Source organism: Mus caroli, chromosome 7 (assembly GCF_900094665.2).
Source record: "Mus caroli chromosome 7, CAROLI_EIJ_v1.1, whole genome shotgun sequence".
NCBI lineage: Eukaryota > Metazoa > Chordata > Mammalia > Rodentia > Muridae > Mus > Mus caroli.
Window position 1 is genome coordinate 28,022,693 of NC_034576.1, and position 12,789 is coordinate 28,035,481.

Here is a 12,789-nt window from a genome sequence, read left to right on the forward strand (position 1 = left end):
GTACTGGTTAGTTCATCATGTTGTTCCAACTATAGGGTTGCAGATCCCTTTAGCTCCTTGGGTACTTTCTCTAGCTACTCCATTGGGAGCCCTGTGATCCATCCAATAGCTGACTGTGAGCATCCACTCCTGTGTTTGCTAGGCCCCTGCTGCATTCCTTTTAAAAGTTTATTATTAAAGTCCTCCCGGTGGGCCCAGTGTCACAGGCCTTTAATCTCTTTCGTTTGAGGCCGGCCTCTTATGCATAGTTAATTCCAGGACCGACAAGGCTACATAGTGAGACTTCGCAAAAAGCTAAACAGTGCCCTCTTGATGAGGCTGCTGCTCATGCTGTAGGCATTTATCCGCTTCTCCCTGTTGTTACAGTGTTAGGTTTCTCAAGGATTTGGAAGACATTTTAGTTGTTTGGTAAGTTAACTGCCAAGCTAGACAACGGGAGCCCATGAGATGTGAGATGTGGAAGGAGAGAACAGATTCCAAAAGGTGGTTCTCATGGGCTGTGTGGTGTGCCTTACCCCCATCCCTAATCATTTAAGATGAGAGGTACCTCACATGCCGTGTTGGTCCTCTGATATGGGGATTTTAAGGACTCCCTTTACAAAGCAGGAAAGACACTGGGTAAATTGAGTCTCACCAGTGACAAACAGAAGTAGGATTAGAACTCAAGGTCGTGGAAGGCAAACCTCAACTGGAAATGGCTGGGAAGGGTGTGCCTTGTGTGGTTCACTAAGAACCCACTAATATGCGTAGGTTTCTGCCCAGTAGTCTTCGGGGCATGGGCCCACAGTCTAGGAGAGATGGAGGACAACGTTCTCTCCAGAGCTCTAGAAACTGCCTGTGTGTGATTGTGTGAGGTGGAGGAGCTGTGGAAAATCCTAGAGGTTGGGATAGCAGTTCGATGTGAAAGACCTTGGCCTAGACAGTATAAGGCAGGCAGGGCATATTGTCCTGGAAGCCTTGTGTCCCTAAGCACTTGGTCTTTTGCCCAGACCAGACCTGAAGGTGACTTGTGGCTACAGTCTTCTTAAGTGACCAAAGCTCGCCCAGCCAGAGAAAACACAAGCTAGAACACATGCAGAGTGTGGTTGTTGTTGTTGTTGTTTTGTTTTTCAAGACAGGGTTTCTCTGTAGCCCTGGCTGTCCTGGAACTCACTCTATAGACCAGGCTGGCTTCGAACTAAGAAATCTGCCTGCCTCTGCCTCCCAAGTGCTCTGGGATTAAAGGAGTGTGCCACCACTACGCCATTGCAGAGTGTGTTCTTAAGACTAGCAGGCAGCTGTTGGAGCTCTTCCTGTGGGTGTGGTCCCTTTCTAAGTCACTCTTCCTGTTGTACTTTGATTCAGAGATGAATTCCAGAAAGAGTATCAGATATGAGACTGGATCTTTCTACATTTAGCCTTCCTTAGAAGCTAGGCTTATCACTAAGCCTCGAGGGGGCAGATGGCCACCCACTCAAGGCTTTTGGTGATCGGATGGCAGTACATTGGGGTCCCTCTTTTCACTGTGTGACCTTCCTTTTTCAGGAGAACTACGATGACCCCCACAAAACCCCTGCCTCCCCAGTTGTTCACATCAGGGGCCTGATTGACGGGGTAGTGGAAGCTGACCTTGTGGAAGCCCTGCAAGAATTTGGACCCATCAGGTACTTGTTCATGCTGGGTTAGAGCTCCTTAGCATCCCTGTCTAGTTCTGAGCAGTGCTGGTCCCAGTGTCTGTGGCTGTATCCTGTGACTTGTCCTCAGAGAGTTCACTCTTGGCGTGTTTCAAGTTTTAGTTCCTTGTTCCCCCATCTCTTCCCTGCCCTGAGGATCTATTCAGACCTCTATTCTCCTAGTGACTTCTTACTGTTTGAGCAGACCAGGTGCTTGCTGGTCCAGATTCCTTCTCTCACAAAGCTGCCCAGGCAGTAATTGATTAGCACTGTGGTCTGCTCAGCCTGGCAGTCTGTTCTGACTTAGGGTAACTGGCTCAGAATGTTGGGGGTCAGGGGTAAGAAGAGCAAGAATCATTTTACAGAGTTGTCTGGTCCCTTCCTAAGAGCACTGAAGCCTGCCTTCTCTCTGCAGCTATGTGGTGGTGATGCCAAAGAAGAGGCAGGCACTGGTAGAGTTTGAAGACGTGCTGGGGGCTTGTAATGCGGTAAACTACGCCGCAGACAACCAGATCTACATTGCCGGTCACCCTGCTTTTGTCAATTACTCTACCAGCCAGAAGATCTCTCGCCCAGGCGACTCTGATGACTCTCGGAGCGTAAACAGTGTGCTTCTGTTTACCATCCTGAACCCCATCTACTCCATAACCACGGTGTGTGCTGAAGGGAAGGCACTCCTACATCTTCTTTCCCCTCTTGTCCCGACTCCCTCAAGCCAGCCAGGCCCCTTCCTTATATGCCTGTTTTTTTTTCTCTTATAGGATGTTCTTTACACCATCTGTAATCCTTGTGGCCCTGTCCAGAGAATTGTCATTTTCCGGAAGAACGGAGTCCAGGCTATGGTGGAATATCCTTTTCTGGGAAACTGGTGGTGTTTGTTTCTCAGAGTTTAGCATAGAGAATGTATGCTACATACCATCTTAGAGACAGTTATGTACAAGACTGAACAGAGAGCCTCACGCTGCAGGTCTTAAAAGACCAGACTATGAGGCTTATAGAAACAGCTGATCAGGGTATGTTCTAATGGGATACTATTTTGTTGAGTGTTGCACCCCTTGTGAGAGTTAAGCCCAGTGCTTCCTTCATGCAGCTGTGCAAGTGAGACAGCTCAGCTCTATCCACTGTCCTCTTTCTTCTTTGAGGCGGATGGGTCCATTCTGTTTCAGAGGAACTTAGATAAGGAGCAGAAATCAAGCCGGCCAGTGGTGGTGCACGCCTTTAATCCCAGAACTTGGGAGGCAGAGGCAGGCCTCTTTTTGAGTTCTGAGTTTGAGGCCAGCCTGGTCGACAGAGTGAGTTCCAGGACAGCCAGGGCTACACAAAGAAACCCTGTCTTGAAAAAAAAAAGAAAAAGAAAAATCAGAAGACTCCAGAATGACAGGAAAGGGGAGAGGTTTTTGTTTTTATAAAGATGGCTTGCTAGTGTCTCCTTGGCCAAGTTGCAGTAAGAAGCCACTTTTAAAAGTAGGCAGGGTATAGATTGCAGATACAATGGGATGGCATGAGATAGTGTGTTGCTGCCATCTCTGTTGAGGCTAGGATAAGGGTGCAGACCACAGTGAACCCTAGCCAATGACTGCTTCCTGAGTACAGTCCCCAGTGTGTCCATAGCTTTTACTCGCTGTATGTGGTACTGAGGCTGTATGAGTCTAGTAATCCGTTCCCGAGCTCCACAGTTTGGCTTCCTTAAGTCTTCTCACGTTTGATTCTGTGCAAAGTGCCCAGCGCGCCAAGGCCTCACTCAATGGGGCTGACATCTATTCCGGCTGTTGTACTCTGAAGATTGAGTATGCAAAGGTAGGTCTGGGGAGTGACTGCCCCGTGTTGGGTACCTGGTGAGATGAGGCACAGCCGGCTTCAGACTTTGTCTTGTCTTCGCAGCCTACGCGTTTAAATGTATTCAAGAACGATCAAGATACTTGGGACTACACGAACCCCAACCTCAGTGGACAAGGTAATCCTGATGGCTACTTTGTTCTAAACATACCGCCTTGCCTCTTCACTAGTTTACTTGACAGACCCAGGCTCAGGGTTATGTAATGCCATTGGGCTCCCTGTGGACATGGGAGGGCTAAGGCTGGGGCTTGAGCAGGGTGGGAACAGGGCATCGCTGAGGAGGAGGCTGGCAAGAAGAGCAGAAATGGGTAGCAGCTCCAAATGATTTTGCTGCCTTTGTTCTAGAGCCTGGTTAGGGTTGCTGGAATCTCCATTCCCTGGAAGATGAGAAAAGTCCCTCTCGATCTCCATTGTCAAAGAGGGACTGAAGTGAGGTTGTCAGCAAGAAGGGGTGAGCTCTGCTAGGGTTTTGAAGCACAGCTTCCAAACAAGTAGACCTTGTAGAGGTCAGACACTTGGGATAAGTTGAGGCAGACATGACTGTTCGCCTTTGTAGAGGGGACTCAGCATCTCTTCTGGGTCCACATGTGCAACCCCCTTTCTAGTGTTGACAAGAATGGTTTGCCTTTGGTAAGCGAGTGAAAGATTGTCTTTGAGTCTTTGAAAAACAGCGTCACCCCTGTGAAAATCAGCAAGATTGACAGTCTCTTGGACTGATAACGTCGGACTAGTGCTTGGGATGTGGGAGGAGGCTTGATGGCTGACCCTCTTGATGGCAGAGGCTCTGGGAGACCAGAGACTCACCCTACACTTGTAGGTGGGCCTGTCTTGCTTGTTTTGCAGCTAAGAACCAGTGGGCAGGGTGGGCTAGACTCTCCCAAGGACCCTCAGAATTGGCCCTCTGGGCCTGGCTGCTCCCTCCAAAGGTCAGAGGCAAATTATGACCAAATGAATGTACCAGAGCGAGCAATGGCATTACATGACTGCTGACAGAAACATGGCAACCAACCATTTCTTCTCCAAGGAACACAAATAGAAGATGTGCAGGCCGGCAGGGGCTAGTGGCAGGGGCTGCCTGTGCATTGGCTTTGATGCCTCTCAGCTTGGGCTGATGAGGTGACCTGGAGTGAGGGCGGTGCTTGGCCACCCCCTCCGGAACCACACTTCAGCGGCTCTGCCTCTGCACATTGCGCACCAACACACAGGGCACAAAAGCACTAGTTCTTCCTGGAGAACAGAACATGCAGCCTCCACCACGCTCCCAGAAACAGCCGCAGATTGAGCTCACTACATCAAGAACACCACACCGCGCTCCAAGGAACAGCTACAAGCACAGAGACAGAGGCAGACAGAGACAAAGAAAGAGACGCAACATGGCAGCAGACACTGCTTTTTTATTAAACATAAAAAAAGTCAAAAATCCAAGCAAACTTGAACCCAAGAATGTACACAGAAGTAGGAAACACAGCCCAAGTGCGCCCAGCCAGCCAGCGGTGCTCTTTTCGGAGAACGATTCGATTCATAGACTGAAGTAGATTCCATGGGCCTCCAAGACAATAGGATCCTCTCCATTCCTCGCCACGCAGGTTTTGTTTTTTAAGTCCTTTGGTTTGGGGAGGGCCTTCTTTTTTTTTTCTTTTGTATTTTGATTTTTTTTTTCCTGCAGTCATCGGCTGCCAACACAGTCTGCACCAACTGGAGATCAGAAATAAAAAAAATTAAACCACAACAACAAAAAATCAGAAAACAGACCTAAAATCAAAACAGCTCAGAGGCACACAGTTACCTGCTGGTGGGTAACCGGGCACGCAACCAAGGCCACAGCGCGAGCATAGTGGGGCCACTGGCACACTTCATACCAGGAGACACGCACATGGAGCGCTACACAGCCAGAAGCACCGCACTGCAGCACACAGTGTGAGGAGCTGGCCACACGGAGGGACACTACCCACCTCATACACCTTCATTTCCACTTTTCTGTATCTTCTGAGGACAGAACATCTGTGAGCCAATTGTGATTTAATCAGAACATTGACTTTTAAAACGGTTCTTTAAAGAAAATGTAGCGGATGTGTACCGTGACTTGTATTTATGACTGTAAAACCATGTGATGCAGGGTCGCAGTGTATGTTTGATGGGACGCCATCTTTCAGAACTGTGCTAACTCACTGTTGAAGCGTCCAATGGTAAGAGAAAAATACAGATTTGTTTTTTTGTGACAAATGGACATTGTACTCTGTACTTCTGCTGTAAGTAGCCCTTTTCCATCTTTGTAATGACTGAAAAACTCAAGCAGGGTGGCAGGAAAGGGCAGTGGTTTCAAGCTCTGGGTCTTGGTGCCACCCAGACCTGGGCTGAGGTTCTGGCTCAGCCACTGATTTGCAAGTGTCCTAACTGCTCAGAGAAAGAGTAACTGCTCTAATTTCCTATCTGTAAAGTGGGGCTAAGAAATGAGTACCTACCTCATAGGGTTGTTGTGAGGAACTCAAGCTGTGAAGTCTGTAAAGTGCTTATCAGTGTCTGCACTTAAGCGCTAAACTAAACTAATGGTTAATTACGAACTGCAGCTAGGGTGGGAGGGGGCTCTGCGCCATTGTTGGGTCTGAGATTGTTGATGCCTTGTTACCTACCTAACTGCTCTTTGAAACTGATTGTGCTCTTGCCCTGCTTGTCAGCTCCTACAGTCCCTCTCCGTCCGGCTGGATGGGATGTGGGGGGTGGCTGGGCCCAGGGTTGATAGTGAGAGACCTGGAGTGGAGCCTTGAGCTCCCAGGACATAGAGGCATTGTGGGCTGTTTACCCATATTTCTGTCCATCTTGGATTACTTAATTTGGTTATTGCCCTTAATCTTTCTCCCTTCATTTGGGAATTACTTCATAAAACTGCCCTTCCCCTTCATACGTAATACACCCATGCTAGAGTTCCCTAGGCGGCCTGGGAGCTAGGCTGGTCCTGCCTGTTCCCTACTTACTATAAGGCATAACACCGCAGTACAAGGGATCCCAAAATCCTTAGCCGAGGAGGAGAGAGGCTGGTCTGTGCAGACACTAGGGAGAGTGGATACCAGCTGTGAGACCTGGGCTTCATGCCCCCATCCTTGCATCTTAGGAAGGAGGGCCCAGCAGCCCTTCTAAGGAAAGCATTTGGAGCCATGCTCGCAGAGCTCTGTGGTCTTGAGACTGGCCTCTAGTCAGGAGTCCGGGGATTCTTTCTTGTGTTCTATTCCTAACTCTGTTTTCAATCTACAGGTGACCCTGGCAGTAACCCCAACAAACGCCAGCGGCAGCCCCCTCTCCTGGGAGATCATCCCGCAGAATATGGTGAGGGCAGGGGGTTCCCCTCCGTGGACTCCCGTGGCTCATGTGCCCCTGCCCGTCGTCCGCCGCGAAAATTCTCACCCGTCCTCCCTCTCTTTCCTTCCCACCCCCCAGGAGGGCCCCATGGTGGGTACCACAGCCATTACCATGATGAGGGCTACGGGCCCCCCCCACCTCACTACGAAGGGAGAAGGATGGGCCCACCTGTGGGGGGTCACCGCCGGGGCCCAAGTCGCTATGGCCCCCAGTATGGTCATCCCCCACCCCCTCCCCCACCACCCGACTATGGCCCCCACGCTGACAGCCCTGTGCTCATGGTCTATGGCTTGGATCAATCTAAGATGAACTGTGATCGAGTCTTCAATGTCTTCTGCTTGTATGGCAATGTGGAGAAGGTGAGCTTGCTTTCCTTGAAGAGCTGAAGGAGGCCCCATGTCTCAGATGGAGGGGAGCAGAGGGGAAGAAGCCAGTGAGTGAGGTGCATCCTTTGTAGTGGTGTTTCCTAGAGCACAGCCAGCCTGCTGCTTCATGAGAGCGTTAGTGTTTGCAGTCTACAGGATGGGTCCATTCTGTTTCAGAGGAACTTAGATAAGGAGCAGAAATCAAGCCGGGCAGTGGTGGTGCACGCCTTTAATCCCAGAACTTGGGAGGCAGAGGCAGGCCTCTTTTTGAGTTCTGAGTTTGAGGCCAGCCTGGTCGACAGAGTGAGTTACGATAAGTGCCTTATCGTAAAAGTATTGAGGCTTAATGTTGAGCAGCGAGTCCTACGAGTATAGCTAGTAAAGACTGCTGCACAGATCGCCTCTGGGTAGCTGCAGGTAATCGGGCAGCGCCAGGCCTTTCTGCATTCTCTGCTGGCGAGCTGGTTCCACCTGCCTGGTGGTATTTTATAACAAACCAGGATGCTTTCAAATTCATCCAAGTGTCTGGGCCCGGGCCTGTGCCACCGGATAAGAGTTGGTAGTAGCCTGGTGTCATGATGCACACCTTAGCACTCTGAAACCTAGGCCACAAAGTGAGACCCTCTTTGAAAAACCACAGTAAAACTGCTTAGAACAGGAGCATTAGTGCACTTTCTGTAGTGGTTTCAGGTTTTTTTCCTGCTGTATTAAAGCAGAAAGGAAGGACGGGTTGAATACCCCTTTATGTGGAAGCGTGACTTGGCGAGTTGGCCTGGCTTCTTAGAGCCTCTCCCAGTATATACTGTGGTGTACTGTATGAAGGTATTTGGGTCTCAGAGGTAGAACACTTAGAAGACCCAAGAGTCTTTCCTCAGCACTTTTATTGATACTGTGACGGAATATCTAACCTGAAGTAGCAAAATGTAGACAGTTAGCTTCCTCGTTCTGCATAGCTGGCTTCGTGCAGCAGCTCTCCAATGAGAAAGAACCTGCCTGGGCTCCGCTGCCCACTTGGATTGAGCTCAGTGCACGGGCCAGACCTGCTCTGGGGTTGGTTCTGATCCCCATTCACCTTTGAGGAAATGGAAGCCTAGAACCAGAGCAGGAGTTAGCTTGTAGCTGTCAGGGGAGAGGACCCTGGCAACTAGACACGTGTGCTAAATCGCACCTTTCTCCCTAAGGTGAAATTTATGAAAAGCAAGCCGGGGGCCGCCATGGTGGAGATGGCTGACGGCTATGCTGTGGACCGAGCCATCACTCACCTCAACAACAACTTCATGTTTGGGCAGAAGATGAATGTCTGTGTCTTCAAGCAACCAGCTATTATGCCTGGTCAGTCATACGGGCTAGAAGATGGATCCTGCAGCTATAAAGACTTCAGCGAGTCAAGGAACAATCGGTTCTCCACTCCAGAGCAGGCAGCTAAGAACCGCATCCAGCACCCTAGCAATGTACTGCACTTCTTCAATGCTCCTCTGGAGGTGACTGAGGAGAACTTCTTTGAGGTGGGTGTTGTGACACCGATCTGTCATGACATTGTCTTGAGTTGGGTTCATTTGGGACACAGCAAAAAAAGGGAGGGGGGCAGATTCTTCTCGTCGTGGCTGTGGTAAGAGCGAGCAGAAGCACATTGTGTCCTGGTGTAGAGCTCTGCACACTGCTTTCACATCTTGGCCAGGCAGTCATGATTGTGGGGTTGCCACAAAGGTGACGCTTTGGAACTGGGCAGAGACAGCAAGAGGGGCCCATGGGTGTTGGCCAGCAATTCAGCAACACCTATCTAATGTCATACTGTGGGTGGCCAGAGTTGGGGTTTGAGGAACAGTCTCTCTCTTCCTTGTGCTGCCTCATTGAGGTGTTTCTCTGAGTCCCAGGCTGGTGGGGTACAGGCCACACAAGACCACAGTTGTCTGGTCTGCTTGACGTCTTCCATATGGTTTCTGAATTCTTTTACTCTCTTGCACCAGATCTGCGATGAACTGGGAGTGAAGCGGCCAACCTCTGTCAAAGTATTTTCAGGCAAAAGTGAGTCAGGGCTCCACTTCCCTCCCCGACCCCACTGCAGCTGTGGGTTGTGGTTGCTGGGAGGAGACTAACCTTATGTGGCCCTGCCTAACTCCTCTGCTGTCTCCTGTTCGATTCAGGCGAGCGGAGCTCCTCTGGGCTGCTGGAGTGGGACTCGAAGAGCGATGCCCTGGAGACCTTGGGCTTCCTGAACCATTACCAGATGAAAAACCCAAGTGAGTGTCTGTGTGTCCTGCAGAATCTCCCTAGTGGCTTGATGGCTTGTCTGGCTACATGCCAGAGCCATCTTTCTACCCTCAAGATAGAACCCTAGAGATTGCCTTTGTCGCAGACACAGGCAGATGGGACTTGGTCACCAGGAGAGCAGTCTGATGACATCCTCCTGGGAGGCCAGCCAGGCTGCCGGGTTCCACCCACCTGATAGCTTGGGAGTTGCTCCAGCTTGATGAGTTAGATCCCTGTAATTGACCTGCAGAGGAGGGCGTGTGGGTGCAGATTGAGATGACTGGTCCGGGAGCTCCAGAGGATTCCAGCCTGACATCTGTCCTCTTGTTTGCAGATGGCCCGTACCCATACACTCTGAAGTTGTGCTTCTCCACTGCACAGCACGCCTCCTAATTGGATGCTGGGAAGGAAGACTCCATCCGAGCAGGAAAATGTTCCTTTCCTTTATGCTGTTGGTTTGTTTTTTCTTTGTTTTTTGTTTTTTTGTTTTTGTTTTTGTTTTGATTTATTTTTGCAGTTTTTTCCTTTTAAATGCTAGGTCAGTAGAGGCTTAACCACAACAGAAATGCTGGAACTCTGGAGGGGGGGAGGGGAACTGGTATCTCCCAAGATTTAACCTTCACTTTTTAAAATGACTGTATGTGTGATTTTTTTTTTCCTGTTCATACATTTGTGCTGCCCATGTATCTTGGCACATTTCAATAAAATTGTTTGGAAAATAAAACTTTGCTGGGGTTCCAAGGGTGGGTTGTCTGCCTTCCTCTCTCCCACTTAGCATTCCCCGGGCAGGATGAGCAATGAGCAGGAATGAAGAGACCAGTGCATTCTTGAAGGACACTGCCCAAGCTAGGTCAAGTTCTACATAGTGATTGACAGGTGGGGATAATTCAGTAGTTAACCCTGTTCTTCAGGTATCCTGGTCTTATGTGTATCACATCAAATGCACAAGCTCATGCAAGTACATGGATACAGTTAAACTCAGTGGGCCAGCGGTGGTAATGCACACCTTTAATCCCTGCACTGAGGCAGGAATGGCAGGACTGAGGTCCAGGACAGCCAAGCTTACACAGAGAAAACCTGTCTTGAAAACAGTGGAGGTGGAGCATAATTGTGCTGTCCTGTAGTCCAAGTGCTTAGCTCTCTGGAGTAGGAGTAGGGCTTGAGGCTGATCTCTGCAGCTTGGTACACCACTGCCTGGCAAGATGGTTGCCAAACTACAGGATTCAAAAGTGGCTTGGTGGGACCTGCTGAGTGTGTGTGTGTGTGTGTGAACACTATTATGGGATCTGATGCCCTCTTCTGCCATGCAGGGGTACATGGAGATTAGAGTACTCAAGATAAATTAAAAATCTAGAAATAGCTAGTTCTGATGCTGTTCTGACATATGACAACTGGACCTTGGTCTGTGAACAAAGTATCATTGTGTGTTGTGGTTTACCTAACTGGTCCTGAAAGTCATTTCTGGGTCTTGCTAACTCATTGATCCTGAGGCAGAGTTTACAAGTGGGGTTGAAGGATACAGACTGTTACATCCGCAGTCGATAGTCCGGGATTTAGATGGAAACTTCCGGAGATGGCTTCAGGAGAAGCAAGGCCTAGGAGGAACATAGGTTAAAAACTGATGTCCTGGAGAGTGGGAGCAGGCCACACTGGTGACAGTGGTGACAATGTCCTGGAGAGCCAGACTGGCGTTTCAGCATCTGGAGTCATAGTATCACGTGGAAAGTACTTAAATGCACCCTAGTTTGCTGTAAAACAGTCGGGGAGATTCAAAGAGTTTTTATCTACTATCCAGTTCATTTTCTGTTGGCAATTAGACCTGTAAATGTATAAACACTCCACGTATATCATCCACAATTACTTTTTTATACCAGTTAAATGACCCACATCTTAATGAAATGGCATGGCCACTCCAAGGTACAGCTGAGGTTTTAAAGATAGAAGGGAGAGTACAGCCAGAGGCATCTGGAAGGGTCCCGAGCAGGGAAAGTTAGAGTAGACTGAACATGCCCAGTAGGGAGGCACAAAAGGGGTTGGACCAAGAGGAGAGAGGGCAAAGAGCAAACATGGCCAAAGTGGCTGAGTTAGATAGGAATGAAGCTGGAAAGGACGCCCAGGAGCTGGAGTTTAGGGTACGGGGCAGGGTGAGAAGCTGGAGCCACAGGGGTGTAGACTGAGCCTGCAGGTGCTTTGGTTTGCCAATAGCACCACAGCCATTTGTTCCAGGGTTTCTTTTTGTTAATAAGAGGCAACAATTTCCTCCCTAATTTCTTAGCTGAAACTAGGGTGTCCTTTCTGCTCACATTTTAGTATCTGCATAGGATTTTTCCAACAAAAGGAGGATAAAACATTATTACTCCTGGTAGTTGCTACATCTGTCACTTGTAGGGGGACAAAACTGCCTACCTCAGCTGTAAGTCTGGGTAGCAGACATCCCCTACTGTCCCACTGGCCCAGAGACATCTGTTCACCCTCTTGGCAAACATCTCCCTAAGGAGCACACTTAGACAGTATTTTATGCTCTTGGGTAATACTTTCTCAGGCTTTTTTTTTTTTTTTTTTTTTTTTTGGTATGTCTGTTTTGAAAATATAGCCTTTGCCAGGTGGTAGTGGTAGCACATGCCTTTAATACCAGCACTGGGGAGGTAGAAGGTGACAGATTTCTATAAATTCGAGGCCAGCCTGGTCTACAGAGTTCCCTGACAGCCGAGCTACAAAGAAACTGTCTAGAAACAAACAACATATTTTATTATTTATTATATTTATTTAGACAGGGTCTCTCTGTATAGTAATAGAACTTGCTATGTAGAAAAGGCTTGTCGCCGGGCGTGGTGGCGCACTCCCAGCACTCGGGAGGCAGAGGCAGGCGGATTTCTGAGTTCGAGGCCAGCCTGGTCTACAAAGTGAGTTCCAGGACAGCCAGGGCTACACAGAGAAACCCTGTCTCGAAAAATCAAAAAAAAAAAAAAAAAAAAAAAAAAGAGGCTTGTCTTGAACTCCCAGAGATCTGCCACCTGCCCCTGTCTGTCTCTCTCTGTCTGTCTCTCTGTCTCTGTCTTTTTGGTTTTTCGAGACAGGGTTTCCCTGTGTAGCTCTGGCTGTCCTAGAACTCACTTTGTAGACCAGGCTGGCCTCCAACTCAGAAATCCGCCTATCTGCCTCTGCCTCCCAAGTGCTGGGAGTAAAGGCTTACGCCACCACTGCCCAGATTTTTTCCCTTCTTTCCCCCCCTCCCCGCCCCGCCCCTGTCTCTTGAGTGCTAGGATTAAAGGTTTGAGGCACCACATTGAACTTCCTTGGGTTCTTTTCAGAAGTCTACGTTGCGGGGCCTG

General features: G+C 49.2%; 1 protein-coding gene across 3 annotated transcripts in view; it reads left to right on the forward strand.

The window, feature by feature from the left end:
* Hnrnpl (heterogeneous nuclear ribonucleoprotein L) overlaps positions 1 to 10,195 on the forward strand; it is a 13,542-nt gene extending 3,347 nt beyond the window's left edge. For 2 of the 3 annotated variants that reach the window (XM_021166961.2, XM_021166959.2), the window contains exons 2-11: positions 1,525 to 1,643; positions 2,068 to 2,305; positions 2,414 to 2,499; positions 3,353 to 3,449; positions 3,534 to 3,606; positions 6,738 to 7,201; positions 8,389 to 8,712; positions 9,175 to 9,232; positions 9,352 to 9,447; positions 9,792 to 10,195. In XM_021166961.2, coding sequence (XP_021022620.1) covers positions 2,081 to 2,305; positions 2,414 to 2,499; positions 3,353 to 3,449; positions 3,534 to 3,606; positions 6,738 to 7,201; positions 8,389 to 8,712; positions 9,175 to 9,232; positions 9,352 to 9,447; positions 9,792 to 9,850 — 1,482 coding nt within the window. In that variant the 5' untranslated portion in view covers positions 1,525 to 1,643; positions 2,068 to 2,080 and the 3' untranslated portion in view covers positions 9,851 to 10,195. The remainder of the gene's footprint in view (positions 1 to 1,524; positions 1,644 to 2,067; positions 2,306 to 2,413; positions 2,500 to 3,352; positions 3,450 to 3,533; positions 3,607 to 6,737; positions 7,202 to 8,388; positions 8,713 to 9,174; positions 9,233 to 9,351; positions 9,448 to 9,791) is intronic. The other variant, XM_021166960.2, reaches the window with a different exon arrangement.
* Positions 10,196 to 12,789: the final 2,594 nt, after the last annotated feature.